Source organism: Rana temporaria, chromosome 1 (assembly GCF_905171775.1).
Source record: "Rana temporaria chromosome 1, aRanTem1.1, whole genome shotgun sequence".
NCBI lineage: Eukaryota > Metazoa > Chordata > Amphibia > Anura > Ranidae > Rana > Rana temporaria.
Genome location: NC_053489.1, coordinates 78,738,618 through 78,756,293, shown reverse-complemented (window position 1 = coordinate 78,756,293; position 17,676 = coordinate 78,738,618). Strand labels below are relative to the sequence as shown.

At 49.6% G+C, this 17,676-nt stretch overlaps 1 protein-coding gene across 1 annotated transcript in view; it reads left to right on the top strand.

The window, feature by feature from the left end:
• The window catches only part of ANKRD55 (ankyrin repeat domain 55), a 144,435-nt gene that overhangs the window by 88,775 nt on the left and 37,984 nt on the right, over window positions 1-17,676 (top strand). The window contains exons 6-8 of the mRNA XM_040339518.1: window positions 1,710-1,838; window positions 2,734-2,918; window positions 4,745-4,912. Of these exons, the coding sequence (XP_040195452.1) occupies window positions 1,710-1,838; window positions 2,734-2,918; window positions 4,745-4,912 (482 nt within the window). The remainder of the gene's footprint in view (window positions 1-1,709; window positions 1,839-2,733; window positions 2,919-4,744; window positions 4,913-17,676) is intronic.

Below are 17,676 nucleotides of genomic sequence, written 5' to 3'. Positions count from 1 at the left end.
CAGGTCATAAACAACTGAATTGAGCTGTCACAATAAATTAAAGAGCTGATGATGAAAAGCTTGGAACAAATGAAAATGACTGCTGTCAGCAAATGTTCACCGTAAATTAAGACACAGTACAGCAAACACTGGATTTTTAATTAGCATTGCGTCCAAACAACAGCGCTAATTATTAAAAACCATTGCAAAAGGAATAATGCAGCCTAGCCAAGCTGTCAGTTTAGAAACAAAAGTTAACACCTGACTTGGAAACCACATGGACACCAGATTTTTCAGATTTTATAGATCAGCTCTAATCCCCGCAGGGACCAGTGATAAAATTCAAAAAGATTAAGACCAACTTTAGCCAAAACTGATGATGCGTTTTTGTGGATGCTGGCAGGTTAAGTCATATAACATTGGCTTTGTAAATGTGTCTTATGCTGCGTACACACGATCGGTTTGTCTGATGGACCATTTTCATCAGACGAACCGATCGTGTGTGGGCCCCATCGGTTTTTTATCCATCGGTGAAAAAACTAGGAACTTGTTTTAAAATGATCTGATGGTTAAAAAAACGATAGAAAAAAACGATCGTCTGTGGGCACGTCCATCGAGTGTTCCCAGCACACAACGGGGGGGGGTGGTGACGTCATGCCCGCAGTCTGCCCGAGACTGTTGTGGCTGGAAGTGGGTGCAGATACCTGATCTGCACCCCCCCCCCCTGAAAGGTGTCAAATGTGACACCGGAGGGGGGAGGGTTCCGATCAGCGTGAGTTCCACTTTAGGGTGGAGCTCCGCTTTAACTGCAAAACTATTCCTCTGGGCCAGCTTCTGTATAGTGGCAACGGTGGAACATGCCTGAGCAATGTGTGTCAACTTAGCCATTTGTATCCTCTACCCAAGGCACACATGATAGGCTGACAAAGCACGAGCACAACTGGAAGACAGTTGTCAAGTGAAAAAAGAACCTTAATGCAAGGATAACCAGATATTCTTTATGTGAAAGCTGCTTATTTAAAAATACTTAAAACATGCTTTGAAATTACAGTACATGAACACATTAAGGCCTCGTACACACGATAGGTTAACCAGAGGACAACGATCTGACGGACTGTTTTCATCGGTCAAAACCGATCATGTGTGGGCCCCATAGGTTATTTAACCTTCGGTTAAAAAAAAGCCAACTTGCTTTAAAATTTAACCGATGGATTGCTAACCGATAGGTCAAAACCGATCGTTAGTATACAAAACCATCGGTTAAAAATCCATGCATGCTCAGAATCAAGTCGACGCATGCTTGGAAGCATTGAACTTCATTTTTCAGCTATCATTTTCAGAAGGAGAGCAAAGGCAGCCTCCTCTAAGTCTGACCTTTCTTCAGAGTGTCGTAGTCCCCTATCCAGGAATATATGGTTGACATAATTGCACAGATGCTTGTCAAAATCTTTCTAGCTGGGGTCATGCCTACTCCTAATATTCCCATTCATTCCTGTTCCACAGAACTACAGACCACCTATGTGTACTTCTACAAACCTTCCACTAAGTGGTCTCATCTTCATACAAATTATTAAGACATCTGTTTTGTTGATGAAGCTTCAGTTTATGAAAACTCCTTAAAGATGTCATTGTCTGAATGCTTGAGTGCTATCTGAAATAGTGTACCTGCATTTTGTTTGGATAGTTTTTAGACTATCAATCTGTAATTTTTCTGTATTCTTGTATGACAGGGAATGACGTCACTTCACTGGGCAGCATTTCATAACCGACCACAGCATGTACAGATCCTAATTCAGAAAGGGGCAGATCCAACACTGGTGGACAAAGACTTTAAAACTGCTCTTCACTGGGCAGTTCAGGTACTGGTTTCTAAGATGTGACCATGTGATATCAGCTCTTGCTCTTCCCTGTTTAAAGCATATCAAAATGCTCTTCTGCTCAATCTAAACAGATCCATTTTCCAGTTACAATATTATGGATGAATAAGTCTTTCAAAGTCAGAATTTTGAGATTAAAAGTTTGAATTCTGAGTTTCAAAGTCAGAATGCTGAGATTAAAAGTCAGGATGCTTAGGTTAAAAGTCAGGATTTTGAAATTAAAAGTCAAAATTCTCAAATAAAACGTGAGAATTCTGAGTTTCAAAATCATAATTCAAAGAAAACCGAGGGGGTCTCTCCAGAAATCAGTGGGACCAACTGTGGATTGACAAGCTACATGTTTATAAATAAGCAGTCATAATACCGAATGCCACAACCAACAGCAACATCTCCTCATCCCCATGTAAAGCACACCGCCACAGCCTATGTGAGGGACAACACTGCTTTGAATTCTGTAGTAGTGCAGCAGTGTTGTCCCCCATCCCAGGAAGCTGCACAAAGTGGACTTTACAAGCACGACCAGCAGGTATTTGGGGCACTTTGAAGGGGTAATTGAGGAAAAAAGTAAGTACAGAAGCACTTACAATTAAGTGCTGAAGCACATATTTTTTAATAGGAGGTCATAGTTCTACTATAATGCTGTGACCTCCCTGTTTTCTCGCTTCTTATGGTCACTAGTGGATACAGTGGTCACTAGAACAAATACAGAAAGAATCTCCCCATAGCAGAAGGGATCTCCCCATAGTATCACATAAAATATATTACAGGGGTTTTAACCATTCCCTAATCTATCCAAAACTACAAAAAAAAAAAAGTTCTTATTATTGATACTTTACCATTCATGGGTATATATTCACATTTACCTCTTCGGTTTCAGAGTGGAAACAGAGTGCTGTGCTCTATAATACTCGATCATCAGCAGGGCCAGTCCACAATCAACTATGATGATGAGAATGGGAAGACGTGTATGCACATAGCAGCAGCTGCAGGATACAGTGATATTATCTGTGAACTCGCCCGAGTCCCGGAGTGTAACTTGCAGGCTCTTGATGTGGATGATAGGTAAGTGTTCAGATATGTAATGCTGTGAACCAAAGAATATGTTGATCTACACTTCAATATCTGCACATTCACTAAAATCTGAAAATATATTCCAAGTATAAAAAAATCTTTAAGTGGACTTCGAATTTTTAAAGTTCCAGAAGTAACTGTGGAAAGTTAGCAGCAGTGTAGATTTTCTAATATTAAATTGGACTTAAGCCAGATCTGTAGTGAAATAAGACTCCCACCTTTTCACTCTACTGACTTTAAAGAAGAAATCTCATTAACTTTTATTTTTGTTGGTCAGGTTCCCACCCCCCCCCCCCCCCCCAGTGCACAAATTGCATACAGAACTTTCCAGTTCCATCTTTCTACATGGTCTCCAAGTCGAGATAGTGTGGGCATCAGTGTGCCCCCTGACAATGTCTTAACTGACAGTGCTTGTTTCTGTCACTAGGAATACAGTTCCCCTGTTCCACCCCTCTGCCTTTTTATTGGTCACTACTAACTAGGAGGCACAGCAATGATTGCTAGGATGCTGGCAGCTGAGAAAGCTGATACACCCATCATGATTGATTGCTAGGATGCTGGCTGCTGGGTCACACAGGATTCAGGTGGTTTGGATGCAGGTGGTTAATAGGATTTAAGCATTCCACCAATGATGCTTTGTGGCTTGGTCACCACCATCCTAGCTACCAATGAAAATACAGAGGGGATGGAACAGAGGAACCAGGGTTGGAGCCCTCTAGCTGACACATCCTCTCCCCCAGATGTGCTCACTGAGCAGGGGTCAGGGGCAACTGAGCTCAAGGTTAGTGATGTCCACAAATCAAGCTTTATCAGCAAAGGGGCAAATAAGTTGGAAAGCAAGGAAAAAATAAAATATTTTCTTCACCCTTACTATTGTTTTAATGAAAAGGCTAATACAAATACTGTATTTAGGCATAACTGTATAAACCTATATATAATTTTTGAATGCTCATGATAGTTCTCCTTTAAAGTCATAAGAGGTAGCAAAAGGCATTCAGGAAGCACTGTATAGGTATACATAGTAGATGGTAATGTAATTATAAGAAGTAGAGCACTAATATATTCTCTGATCTACCCCATTGACAGAAGTCTTAATGCCTCATTTGGCCGACCACAGTAGAAGTTTTAGGGGTTGATTTACAGACTGCACTTTTGCAAGTGCCGTTTCACTCTGCAGGTGCAGTTGCTCCAGAGCTTAGCAAATGAGGTTAAGCTTCACTTTTTTCTTTTTTTTATTCACTTGCAATGTGCCTTTGAATTTGCTAGAAGATTTGACTACTCCAAGAGAGTCAGAAAACGTGGACGAAAACCTGATTGTAGTGGGTCCAGGAGTTTGTGGGTGTCTAAATGGTGTTGTAGTTGTTGTACTACTGCTTTTTCAATAACCTTGGAAAAGATGTTGAGGGAGGTTATCGGTCGCCGATTGTTTGGGTCTAAGTTTTCTTTTTTTTAGAAGGGGTTTAATTATGCCTTGCTTTAAGGGGGTCGGAACTATGCCTTCTTTAAATGATTGGTTTATAAGGTGAGTGATTGCGGGGTGCCAAAATATCGGCACATTCTTTCACCACTTTTGTGGGAATGATGTCATTGGGAGATGTACTATCTCGGAGACTTCTTTTAGTGGTATCGATGGAGATTGGTACTAATGTAATGTACATGCTATCAAGCATGTCAGATGTGATGACCAGAGAATTGGCCTATATAGAAATGCTAAGAGCCGGATACAACTCAACAGATGCATACATTGTACATGATCCATTTCATTCACCTATAGCAATGAATACTTTTTTGTTGACATATTCATAACTTTGCTCCAGAACTCCTCTACACTGGGCTGCAGCAGCAGGAAAAGAAGACTGTGTACAGACTCTATTAAATTTGGGAGTGGATATAAATCCCAGGGACATCAATGAAAACACCCCTCTAACCTATGCCATGTACTGCGGGCACACTGCATGCATCAAACTGCTTTCTCAGGAGAACAGGTAAGCGTGAAAAGCAATTGATTACAGTATCTTACATTGTATGTAAAAAACCCTGGTGAGGCTTACACAGAGCATTTTTTTTTTTTTACAATTTTCACTTTGATGCAATCCTGAGAAGAGAGGGAGCCAATCAAATAAAGTAATGCTACAGCCTCAATGCCTATCAGACATGGTAGACACCATTCATTTCAGTAGGTTACAACACTCAGAAAAATAAAAAAGTACCATATTTATCGCGGTATAATGCGCTCCCGCGTATACCGCGCACCCCTAAAGTGACCCCCAATCCTGTGGAAAAAAAGTTATTTTTGTACTTACAGTTTTGGTGTCTTGCGCGGCGTCCATCGGCGGCCTCGTCGGGTCCGGCGTCCTTCTGCGGCTTCGGGTGTCCTTCTGCGGTTTCGGTGTCCTTCTGCGACGGGTCCGGTGTCCTCTTCGGCGGGTCCGGTGTCTTCTTCGGCGGGTCCGGCGTCCTTCTGCGGCGTCCTCCCCGCTTGTTTCCCGCACCGAGTTTTGAATACTGCGCCAGCATATACCGAGCGCAGTACACTCGGGCAGGCTCGGCAACTGTCGCGCTCACGTCTTGTACGTCCAGGACGTGACCGCGGAAGAAGCCGAGACTGGCCGAATATACCCGAGTGTACTGCGCTCGGTATATGTCGGCGCAGTATTCAAAACTCGGCACGGGAAAGCGGGTATCGGCGTATATCGCGCACCCACGATTTTGCCCTGATTTTCAGGGCAAAAAAGTGCGCGATATACGCTGATAAATACGGTAGATCTAAACCCTAACTAGATAAAACATTTTTTGCAAAGGTACATTTTTTTTATAATACAATTGGCTTAAAAGAACACAATTTTCACCAGTTTTCATTTGTTTTGCATTTACACTCACTTCACCAGGGCTGGTGCTACCACTAGGCAGCCGCCTAGGGCGCACTGCTGCCTAGGGGCACCCAGCCGTTGTTTTCATTTCACGCCTGCATGCTCTCCAGGCTGCAGCATATAACCAACTCAGGCAGCTGCTCCGTCCAGGGCCGTCTTTAAGGCAGGGCAAAAGGGGCAGCTGCCTTCGGCCCTGTCATTGTTGTGGGGCCCAAAGCAGCTGCCTCATTCTTGCCAACTATCCCAGTTTAAATTCCCTTGTCACTTGAAGTTTTAGTCCTGTGCTGTGTCCTGATATCTCAGTGTGAAGTGCTGCTACTATTGCTGCCCAGCTCTGCCCTATTGTTGTGTACAGATGACTCACCTGTAGAACATGTGAGTACATGTAAATAACCTCCATTCAAATGTAAATAATGGGAGCAGTCATATGTAAATAGAGGCAGCATTCATATGTATATCATGCCCCTCCGCAGTGAAGAGATGATGTGCTGTAACCTCTAGCCAATCAGTGAGCAGTATTACTGTACAGTAATCTCTAGCAACCAATCAACAAGAAGAAATCATGTGCTGTAACCTCTAGCAACTAATCAGTGAGCCGCAATGTGTGCTGTAACCTCTAGCAACCAGTCAGTAAGTGGTAATGATGTGCTGTAACCTCTGGCAACCAATCGCAATCACTGCCTGATCTGATACAGTAAACTGATTTTAAGTCTAGCTGATATTTATTGTATTTCTCAGAGCAGGTGGAGAGCAAAATTGCATGGGGGGGCCCAATATATTTTTTGCCCAGGGTCCAATCAACATTAAAGACGGCCCTGGCTCCGTCTGACCAGTAGTGTAACTAAAAGGAGCAGCGCAGCCAGGGGCGTCTTTAGGGGTGGGCTGAGGAGGCTGGAGATCCGAATGTGCAGCCGAAAAGCCCAGAGTCTCAGGCATGCCAAAGTAAATTAGTAGCCCCGAGTGCCCGAGCGCCGCTGAGCAGGGACCATTCGTTTGTCGAGTTTGCCGCCTTCTGGAACCTGCAGTGCCTATGATGGACGTCACGCGTCCCGTGGTCCAATCCGGGACCGCGGGACGCGTGACATCCATCATAGACGCTGCAAGCTCAGAAGGCGGGAATTACAATGCCGCCCGGCGCACCATGATGCGGCTCTCCTCCTCGGCTCCTGGGCGTGGTACCTTGGCTGCGCTCTGGCGAATGAGATGCGAGGGATTCGTCTTAGATCCAATGGCCTTGACTGTGGCCAGAGTGGGTGGGCGGAAGGATTGTTGGGTGGGGGATGGCGCTGTGGTTGAATCGTTATCGGTGAACCGACGGGAGGAGGTGGCATGTGCCAGGCACTGATCTTCGGGTGACAGGTCAGTGTGCCCTGAGGTGGGGGGAGGAGGAGGGATGTGTAATGGGCTCATCCGGTCTGATTTACGCTGTGCTCGGTGTTGTGGCTGATGGATAGGTGATCTGTGCACAAATCTGATCGGTGCTCTGTGTATATAACCAGCTATGATCTAATGATATTGAAGGAATAGTCCACCCGAAATAAACAATGGACACAATGTACTGGGGGAGGTCAGATCTGGAGTGGATGGGGGCATCAAATCTGGAGTGGAAGGAGGTTGGGAGTGTCAGATCTGGAGTGGAGGGGGGTCAGATCTGGAGTGGAAGGGGGGGTCAGATCTGGAGTGGAAGGGGGGGTCAGATTTGGAGTGGAAGGGGGCGTCAGATCTGGAGTGGAAAGAGTTTGGGGGCATCTGATCTAGAGGGGAGGGGAGGGAGGGGGGGTCAGGTCTGGAGTGAAAGAAGGGGGGGGTCAGATCTGGAGTGGAAGGGGGGTCAGATCTGGAGTGGAAGGGGGCTGAGGGGGTCAGATCTGGAGTGGAATGAGGGGGGTCAGATCTGGAGTGGAAGGTAGGGGGAGGTCAGATCTGGAGTGGAGGGGGGGGGTCAGATCTGTAGTGGAAGGATGGGGGGAGGTCAGATCTGAAGTGGAATGAGGGGGGTCAGATCTGGAGTGGAAGGAAGGGGGAGGTCAGATCTGGAGTGGAAGGAAGGGGTAGGTCAGATCTGGAGTGGAAGGAAGGGGGGGGTCAGATCTGGAGTGGAAGGAAGGGGGAGGTCAGATCTGGAGTGGAAGGAAGGGGGGAGGTCAGATCTGGAGTGGAAGGAAGGAGGGGTCAGATCTGGAGTGGAAGGAAGGGGGGGCAGGGGCGTCATTAGGGGTGGGCTGAGGAGGCTGGAGCCCCCAATGTGCAGCCGAAAAGCCCAGAGTCTCAGGCATGCCAAAGTAAATTAGTAGCCCCGAGTGCCTGAGCGCCGCCAAGCAGGGACCATTCGTTTGTCGAGTTTGACTGAAGAGCAGGTCCCGCCTTCTGGAACCTGCAACGCCTATGATGGACGTCACGCGTCCCGCGGTCCAATCCGGGACCGCGGGACGCGTGACGTCCATCAAAGGCGCTGCAAGCTCAGAAGGCGGGAATTACAATGCCGCCCGGTGCGCCATGATGCGGCCCTCCTCCTCGGCTCCTGAGGGCGATATGTACAGGGTCACGGACGGTCACGGTCACCCCAGGCACATTGGGCACGACATCGCTGCACCCCACATCCCAGCTCGCTTCATCGGGTCTCCTTTCCTCCTCGGCTCCTGAGCCTCCTCGGTCACTGGTCAGTGTAGTCAGGTCACTGTAGTCAGGTCACAGGTCACTGTAGTCAGGTCACAGGTCAGTGTAGTCAGGTCACTGTAGTCAGGTCAGTGTAGTCAGGTCACTGGTCAGTGTAGTCAGGTCACTGTAGTCAGGTCACAGGTCACTGTAGTCAGGTCACAGGTCAGTGTAGTCAGGTCACTGGTCAGTGTAGTCAGGTCAGTGTAGTCAGGTCACAGGTCAGTGTAGTCAGGTCAGTGTAGTCAGGTCACTGTAGTCAGGTCACAGGTCAGTGTAGTCAGGTCACTGGTCAGTGTAGTCAGGTCACTGTAGTCAGGTCACAGGTCACTGTAGTCAGGTCACAGGTCAGTGTAGTCAGGTCAGTGTAGTCAGGTCACTGTAGTCAGGTCACTGGTCAGTGTAGTCAGGTCACTGGTCAGTGTAGTCAGGTCAGTGTAGTCAGGTCACAGGTCAGTGTAGTCAGGTCACTGGTCAGTGTAGTCAGGTCACCGTTGTCAGGTCACTGGTCAGTGTAGTCAGGTCACTGTAGACTGGTCACAGGTCAGTGTAGTCAGGTCACAGGTCAGTGTAGTCAGGTCACAGGTCAGTGTAGTCAGGTCACTGTAGTCAGGTCACTGGTCAGTGTAGTCAGGTCACTGTAGTCAGGTCACAGGTCAGTGAGTAGCACTTTCGCCTAGCAGCAAAAGGGTTGCTGGTTCAGATCCCGACCACGACACCATCTGCCTGGAGTTTGCATGTTCTCCCTGTGCCTGCGTGGGTTTCCTCCGGGTACTCCGGTTTCCTCCCACACTCCAAAGACATGCTGGTAGGTAAATTGGATCTTGTCCAAATTGGCCCAGTATATATATGTATATATGTGTGTATGACTGTGTGTCCCAAGCGTGTCACGACCCTACGGGGTAAAACGACCGCACCAGCCAAGCAGACTCTGGCTGGAAAAAGCGCCCAGAGGCGATTCAGTTCACATGAGTAGCGCTATACAAGTCATTCATTCATTCACTGGTCAGTGTAGTCAGGTCACTGAAGTCAGGTCACTACAGTCAGTGCCACTCCACCTGACCGACCGCACCCCCCCCCCCCCCCCAGGTTTCCGGCTCGACTTTGGGCTGAAGCCCCTGGTCTTCTTGGCACCTACCAACGCCCCTGAGCGCAGCACTAGAGCCTGCGATAGAGGAAGCAGAACCAATGCTTCCTGTATAGCAGCATCTTCTGTCACATGGGCAGGGCAAAGGGGGTGGAGTCAGGGGTAGAGCCAATGGAGACAGAAAAATTAGGTTTAGCCTAGGTTGTAAAAAATCCTTGCACCGGCCCTGCACTCCACTGTTAAAGCGGATGTGCCATGAAAAAAAAAAATTAAAAGCCAGCAGCTACAAATCCTGCAGCTACTGACTTTTAATATTAGGACACTTACCTGTCCTGGAGTCCAGCAATCGCTCGTCACTCTGCTGCTTCCCCCGCCATCCACGGTGAGGGAACCAGGAAGTGAAGCGCTCCGGCTTCACTGCCCGGTCTCCTACGGCGCATGCGCAAGTCACGCTGCTCCTGCCGATTGGCTCCCGCTGTGGACACTGGGAGCCGAATGTTCCCAGCACACAACGGGGGGCGGCGGGAGGTGACGTCATGCCCACAGTCTGCCCGAGACTGTTGTGGCCGGGAAGTGGGTGCAAATACCTGTCTTTAGACAGGTATCTGCACCCTCCTCCCCCCTGAAAGGTGTCAAATGTGAGGAGGGGGGAGGGTTCCGATCAGCGTGAGTTCCACTTTAGGGTGGAGCTCCGCTTTAACTGCAAAACTATTCCTCTGGGCCAGCTTCTGTATAGTGGCAATGGTGGAACATGCCTGAGCAATGTGTGTCAGCTTAGCCATTTGTAGCCTCTACCCAAGGCACACATGATAGGCTGACAAAGCACGAGCACAACTGGAAGACAGTTGTCAAGTGAAAAAAGAACCTTAATGCAAGGATAACCAGATATTCTTTATGTGAAAGCTGCTTATTTAAAAATACTTAAAACATGCTTTGAAATTACAGTACATGAACACATTAAGGCCTCGTACACACGATAGGTTAACGAGAGGACAGCGGTCTGACGGACCGTTTTCATCGGTCAAAACCGATTGTGTGTGGGCCCCATAGGTTATTTAACCTTCGGTTAAAAAAAAAGCAAACTTGCTTTAAAATTTAACCTATGGATTGCTAACCGATAGGTCAAAACCGATCGTTGGTATGCAAAACCATCGGTTAAAAATCCACGCATGCTCAGAATCAAGTCGACGCATGCTTGGAAGCATTGAACTTCGTTTTTTTTCAGCACGTCGTTGTGTTTTACGTCACCGCGTTCTGACAATAGTTTTTTTTTTTTTTTTTAATTTTTTATTTATACAAAATAGAAGACCGGCCCACAAGGACCACAGCGAGTAAACAGTACAACAGTTGTTATATGGAGGCACACATACAAAACATGGCAGTTACATAAAATTGTTCTGCGAAAACTTTTAAGCTGCCTGTGGAGATACCTCTCCCGGTCGGGTGTAGCAGCGCACGGAACGGAAGGCTATTTGCCATCCGTCTCGCATCGCCGCCCCCAGTTCAAAAACCGGCATCCCATCCCAATCAGTGCTCTTGTGGTATCTTTCTGCGGCCGGGTACTATGGAACCGTGTGCCAGCCCTCCACAATTTCCATTTTCTAAGTGTAGTAGAATATAGGAAAACAGAAGTAGGAATCTGGGTGCTGCTCAGTGAGCAGTCCAGAGATAAAGAGGAGAGAGATAGAGAAATAAAAGAGAAGAGGGAGAAAATTAGTAGAGGGGTTAGGAAGATAAGTGGAGGATGAGGGAGTGAGAGGGGGGGGTTAGGGGGGGGGGAGGTTCGCGAGCATGGACCAACATCACTGCCTGGCGATTTCTCTCACCGTGGCGGCCTCCGCCGTCAGGGCTGCATGTCCAGGGGGGGGGGGGGCAGGCTCTGACCAGGGGGTGGCGGTAGTTCTCCTCTAAGGGCCTGGCCCTCCTCGGAGTACTTAAATATTGTCCATAATTGCCAGGTCTGGGAGTAGAGTTCACTCCTATCTTGCTTTGACAGGACTAGATCCTCCATCCACCCGATCTCATCCACCTTCCGCAGCCACATGGCCACTGTCGGTGGGTTGGGGGATTTCCAGCACAGGGGGACACAGGCCTTGGCTGCGTCCAGCAAGTGGCGCACCACCGACTTTTTGTATACACGCGTTGGGGTAGAGGTTGCGTGGAGCAGGAAATACGCTGGGTCATCTGGGACTTCGCGCTCTGTGAATTTTTGTGTAACTCGCCTTACCCCCTCCCAGAATGGTCTGAGGAGTGGGCAGGACCAAAAGATATGTAATAGTGTCCCTCTGTCTGATCGGCACCTCCAACAGAGGTCCGATGTGTCCGGAAACAATTTGTGCAATAGGTCTGGTGTTCTGTACCACCTTGTCAGCAGTTTGTAGTTGGTCTCCTGGACCTTGGTGCAAATTGATGATTTATGTGTAAATGTGAGTATCTGCTGTCTCTTAGCGGGCGTTAGCTGATAGCCCAAGTCTAGTTCCCATCTATCAAGGCTAGGTATCTGAAACCCCTCTACGGGTGTCACCAGTAGCGTATGTAGTAAGGACAGGGCGTGAGGTAGCGCCCCCGACTCCCCGCACATCTCCTCTAAAGTCGTAAGAGTATGCCCGGCGGGTGGTGGGGGGATGGTTCTGAGGAAGTGGTCCAGCTGGCTGGCTCTCATAAAATCCAGCTGATATTGACCGGACTGGTCCATCAGCTGGGCCGTCGTCTTCCATCGACCCATCTCACTGAAGTGTGAGGCTTGAAAAGTCCCCGACTCGCGGAGCGCAGCAAATTTGGCGTCTCTAAGTCCTGGTGTAAAGTTTGGGCTGCCCAGAATTGGGCGTAGCGGTGAGGTCTCTGACGTCAGGCGGTACTGTTCTAACAGCCTAGCGCATACCTTTGTAGTATTCCCTATCAGCGGGTGGTGTTGTACGTCTGTTTGTTGTAGGGCACGGCACCACGGCGCACGTCGTAGCATAATGTCACATTGTGCCTGCTCTAATTGTGGCCAAAGTTTGAGCGAGCTGTGTCGATTCCAGTCTATGAGTCGGTTTAACTGCGCTGCATGATAATACGTTCGGACGTTTGGCATGGCTAGGCCACCACATAATTTGGGTAATGAGAGGACGGCTTTATTTACCCGGGATCGCTTCCCTGCCCACAAAAAAGTTCCGAACGCGGCTTGTGTTTGCCTAAAAAATTCCGAGGGGACATGTACGGGGAGGGCTTGCAACAAGTACACAAATTTGGGCAGAATGGACATCTTCAGAATGTTGCACCTACCGAACCAGGAATGTAATCCGACGGTCCAGTGGTTCAACAGTTGTTGGACTGTCCTAAGCAGTGGAGGGAAATTAAGTTGGAATATATTAGACAGTCGTGATGGGATCCGTGTTCCTAAATACGTTAGATCTGTGTCCGTCCATTTTAGATGAAAGCTTTGTTTAAGTCGGGTCAGTAGTGGTTGAGATATTCCCACCCCCATCGCCTCTGACTTTGACAGGTTAATTTTTAAGTTCGATAGTTTGCCGTAGGAGTCAAATTCACGCATCAAATTTGGAAGGGACGACGACGGGTTAGTCAGAGAGAACAGCATGTCATCAGCATAGGCCGAGACTTTGTATTGGTTGTTTCCGACCTCGATTCCCGTAATATTTGGGTTCCGCCGTATTTGCCGTAGGAAGGGTTCTAACGTCAGGGCGAATAGGAGGGGCGACAGCAGGCATCCCTGTCTGGTCCAATTCGCGATCGGAAATGGGTCTGACAGCGTTCCATTTGCTCTTACTCTGGCCGTTGGTTTCGTATAGGCCGCAGTTATCCATCGCATCATTTTCTGACCTATCCCTACGTGACTCAAGGTGGCGAATAAGAATCTCCAGCTCACCCGGTCGAATGCCTTTTCGGCGTCCGTCCCTACAAAAACACAGGGGACCTTTGTTTTGTTAGCTACGTGGAGCAGGTTCAATACCTTGGTCGTATTGTCCCTGGCCTCCCTGGTTGGGACAAAGCCCACTTGATCCAGGTGAACAAGACCAGGGAGATACTTCTGAATTCTCGTGGCGATCACTTTTGTGTACAGCTTGATGTCAGTGTTCAGCAGTGAAATGGGTCGATAACTACCGCATTGACCCGGGTCTTTACCCTCTTTATGGATCACTGCTATTTGCGCCTGCAGAGTGGAAATATGGAACGCGCCCTCTGTCCCCAAGGCATTGAACAGGCTCACCAAATGGCTCCCCAGAGATGGCAGCAGGGTCTTGTAGTATGTGGCCGTAAGACCGTCTGGGCCCGGGGCCTTCCCTGGTTTGGAAGATTTTAGTGCCATCTGTATCTCTGGTAGGGTAATTGGCTCTTCCAGCTCTTCTCTCATTTCTGTTGTTAAGGTCGGCATGCCGGAGGAAGTCAGATACTCCGTCGTCTGTTCCGAGTCAAGTTCTGGGATTGGGGGGGGGAGATTGTACAGGTTTGTATAAAAATTTTTGAATTCCTGGGAAATCTGTTGAGGGGTGGATACCTTTCGTCCTTCGCGTGTGACTATGTGTGGTATGTATGATGCCGCGTTTTGTGTACGGAGTGCTTGCGCCAGCATTCTCCCGCATTTATTGCCCGATTCGTAACCATGTCGCCTACATATCTGTATCGCCGCTTTGGCCTTGAAATGTAACAGATCCGTGATCTGTGTGCGAGTGGTGTTTAGTTCAGAGTTCACTTGGGGCGTCTGGGACTGTTTATGTTGGGTTTCTAGTAACTGTAACTTAACGAGCAGTTTGTTGAGTTGGTCTGTTCTCAGTCTCTTCAGTCTGGCCCCATGTTTGATTAGAATCCCCCTTATGACCGCCTTGTGGGCTTCCCAAACTACTCCCGCATCGCTGTCTTGTGTGGTGTTAGAGTCAAAGTAATGTCTCACCTCCTCAACCACCTCTGCCATGGTATCAGCGTCCTGCAGCAGGCTCTCATTAAGTCGCCAGGGACGTGTCTGGGCCATCTGTGCATCTGTCAGGGCATACACTAGCGTGACCGGTGCGTGGTCGGACCAAGTTATCGACCCTATCGACACGTCCTCCACTGCCGAAAGATGTCTGTGAGGTATCAGGAAGTAGTCAATCCTGGAATAGGATACATGGGGTTTGGAGTAGAAGGTGTAGTCCTTCTCTCCAGGATGAAGAAGACGCCAGGCGTCCACTAGCTGTGCCGAGTGTAGCGTCGTGTGTATGCGTTTACGGGAGTCTCTGGAGGTGGAGGAGAGCCCTGTCGAGGTGTCCTCCTCAGGAATCAAAGGAATGTTAAGGTCGCCTCCTATAATTAGTTGTCCCTCCGCGTATCGCAATAACTGTTTTAATTGTCTGGACAGAAAAGTATCTTGGTGCTCGTTTGGGGCGTAGAGGTTCGCTATAGTAACCTGAACCTGTCCAATTCTGCCCTTCAGGAACAGAAATCGCCCCTCCGTGTCTAATTTAACATCCTCATACGACCAGGGAACTCTAGCTGAGAGTAGTATGGAAACCCCCCTGGATTTTGCTGCCGCATAGTTTGAGTGGTATACCGTGGGATAGTGTCTACTTTTTAGCATAGGTATGTTCCCTTCTCTAAAATGCGTCTCCTGTAGTAACACTACGTCCGCGCCTAAGCGACGCATATCACTCAGGAGCATTCTCCTCTTTTCTGGGATGTTCAGGCCTTTGGCGTTCAATGACACCACAGTTAGCCTGTCCATGCCCGCGAACTCGGGGAGGGTGTGTCCCCTTGGGTCAGAGGGGGGTAGGAAGGCGTGGGGTGGGGGTCAACCCTCTCGGATATAGGGGGTCGGGTGGGTAGGAAGTGTCAGGAGAGTGAGGGGAATAGGGGAAAGGAAGGATTCAAGTTAGGAGGCCACCAACAGAGTGTGTGGCTAAAGAGAAAGAGTCTAATTTAGCCTAAACAGCTAAAGGCGCTCTCCAGCTAAAAACTGGGAACCGAGCGCAGGCCTAAGTGGGTAGGTGGGTAGGACAGGGTCAGCAAGAGCGAGCTCCCGGGTCCCCGCCCCCCCCCCGACCATAGGTGATGTTGGGGCCCAAGTTGACAGTGCAATCTAAGTCATCAAACATTTCAGGTGTAGTATAACATCAGATTATTCATAATATAAAAGAACCAAGCAGAACAGAACAACACAGCATCGCATGGTACATAGCAACCCAAAGTCAACAGGGCATTCTAGTTCTTTCCTCAGCTTGAAGTGTCATTAATCCCCGTGTGAGGGGGACCCCTCTGTTGTGCTCTATGCATGTGGTGCTGTTTCTAACTAGAACTGGCAGAGTGGTGGTGAGCCATGTTATCTCCCCCTCCCCTTTATTTTAAAAAATATCACCGCTCCCCTCCTCCTCGTCCCGGCCAATAAGGTACAGGAAGACCGCCGAGTTATTCTCCCTAAATGAGAGATCCCCCCTCCACACCGAGCAACCGCTCAACATTCCCTCCCCCAACATCACATTGGTCCCTAGTGCAATGGCGTCCTCCCATCACCCCACAGGTCCCCTCAACTCCCCCCCGCCTGGCCACCGTCCAGGCCCTCAGAGGGCTTAGCTACGCCTCAGCGTACCTGTTGGTCCGGTGGTGGGGGATCCTTCGCCTCCTTTCCTTCATACCGGGTAGCGGCTCCAAGTGTCACTGAGAAGGGGGCCGTGGGGTGGTGCTAACATGTCCCGTTACCAGCATGGGCGGGTCATATCATGTCCCCTTGTGGGGTGGAAGTTCGAGGAAGTACCCGCCTGTCAGGAGGGGTCATGAGGGTGAGAGGACCCATCTCCTCCGTAGGGGAGTGCCAATTTTCAACTGGTTAAGGGGCCTCTGCAGACTGGGCATGCACATGTGGCCTACAGGGGCTGGTTGCCTTCCCCCACCCCCCGCTTAATATCAAATAACTGGCGTGGGTTCAAAATGGGAACACCTCCGGGCCAAAACAGAGTCCACGGGCATTCCCTCTTTTCCCTGGTCTGACACGGCGCGGGGGGAGGAAAGAGAACCTGATGCCGGCCCGAATATGGCAGCTCGAGTTCAGACACAGGAAGATGGGGGTCATGCACTGGAACGCCATTCAGGGTCTGTTCACGACCATCGTGCCCGTTAGTGGGGTGGAAGATTGGGGGAGACCTCGCTTGTCAGGTGGGGTCAGGAGGGCGAGTGATCCCATCATCTCGGCGGGGGAGCGCCAGCTTCAGGTCGGGCAAGGGGTCTCTGCAGCCCGGGCATGCTTATGTGGCCTACAGGGGTTAGTTGCCTTCCCCCACCCCCCGCTTAACATTAAACAACCGTAGTGGGTTCTGAGTGGGAGAATGGCCGGGCCAAAGCAGTGTCTATGGGCGTTCCTTCTTTACCCAGGGCTGACAAGGCGGGTGGAAAAAAGTAATCCTGATGACAGTCTGGTCATGGCAGTTAACATTCAGTTTCAGGGAGAGGGGGGGTCAAACAGTGGGTCACCATGCAGGGTCTACTCACGCTATCCCTGCGGCTCGTTTCCCGATGGTGCTCTTTGCCGTCGTCTGTTCTGTCTGCGCTGTCTCGGCTGTGCGGCTGTTCTGTAGTTGGAAGGCCCCGATCTCCCGATCGTACGCGGCAGGATCTGCAACCAGTCCGGCACCGATACAGGCTCAGCTCCCAAGAACCGGAACAGTCCCGGCAGGTCCACCGGAGTCATCAGGGTGTAGGCCATACCTTCTTTCCTAAAGGTGACAGACAGTGGGTAACCCCACCGTTAGGTAAAGCCGAGTTGCTTCGCAAGGTCTAATACGGGTCTGAGCATTGCCCTGCGTCGAAGTGTTGCCCTGGATAGGTCCGGCAGGATCGTGATTCGTGCTCCCTCCACCGTCACCTCCTCATGTTCCCAGGCGCCTCGCACTATTCGCTCCTTCTGGGCATATCTGAGGAGTCTGCAGATCACGTCGCGCGGCCTGTCTTGATCCGCCATCCTGGGGCCTAGAGCGCGGTGCGCCCTGTCGATCTCGATTACCTCCAGCGGTTCCCCCAGCACCTCTCGGAACAGCTCCTGGAGTTTCCCCTCCAGAGTCTCCGCATCTACCGTCTCGGGTAGCCCCCGTAGCCGCAGATTGTTGCGGCGGCTCTGGTCTTCCACATCCTCCAGGTGGAGCTGTAGGGCGATCGCCGTGTCCCTGTGTTGGTC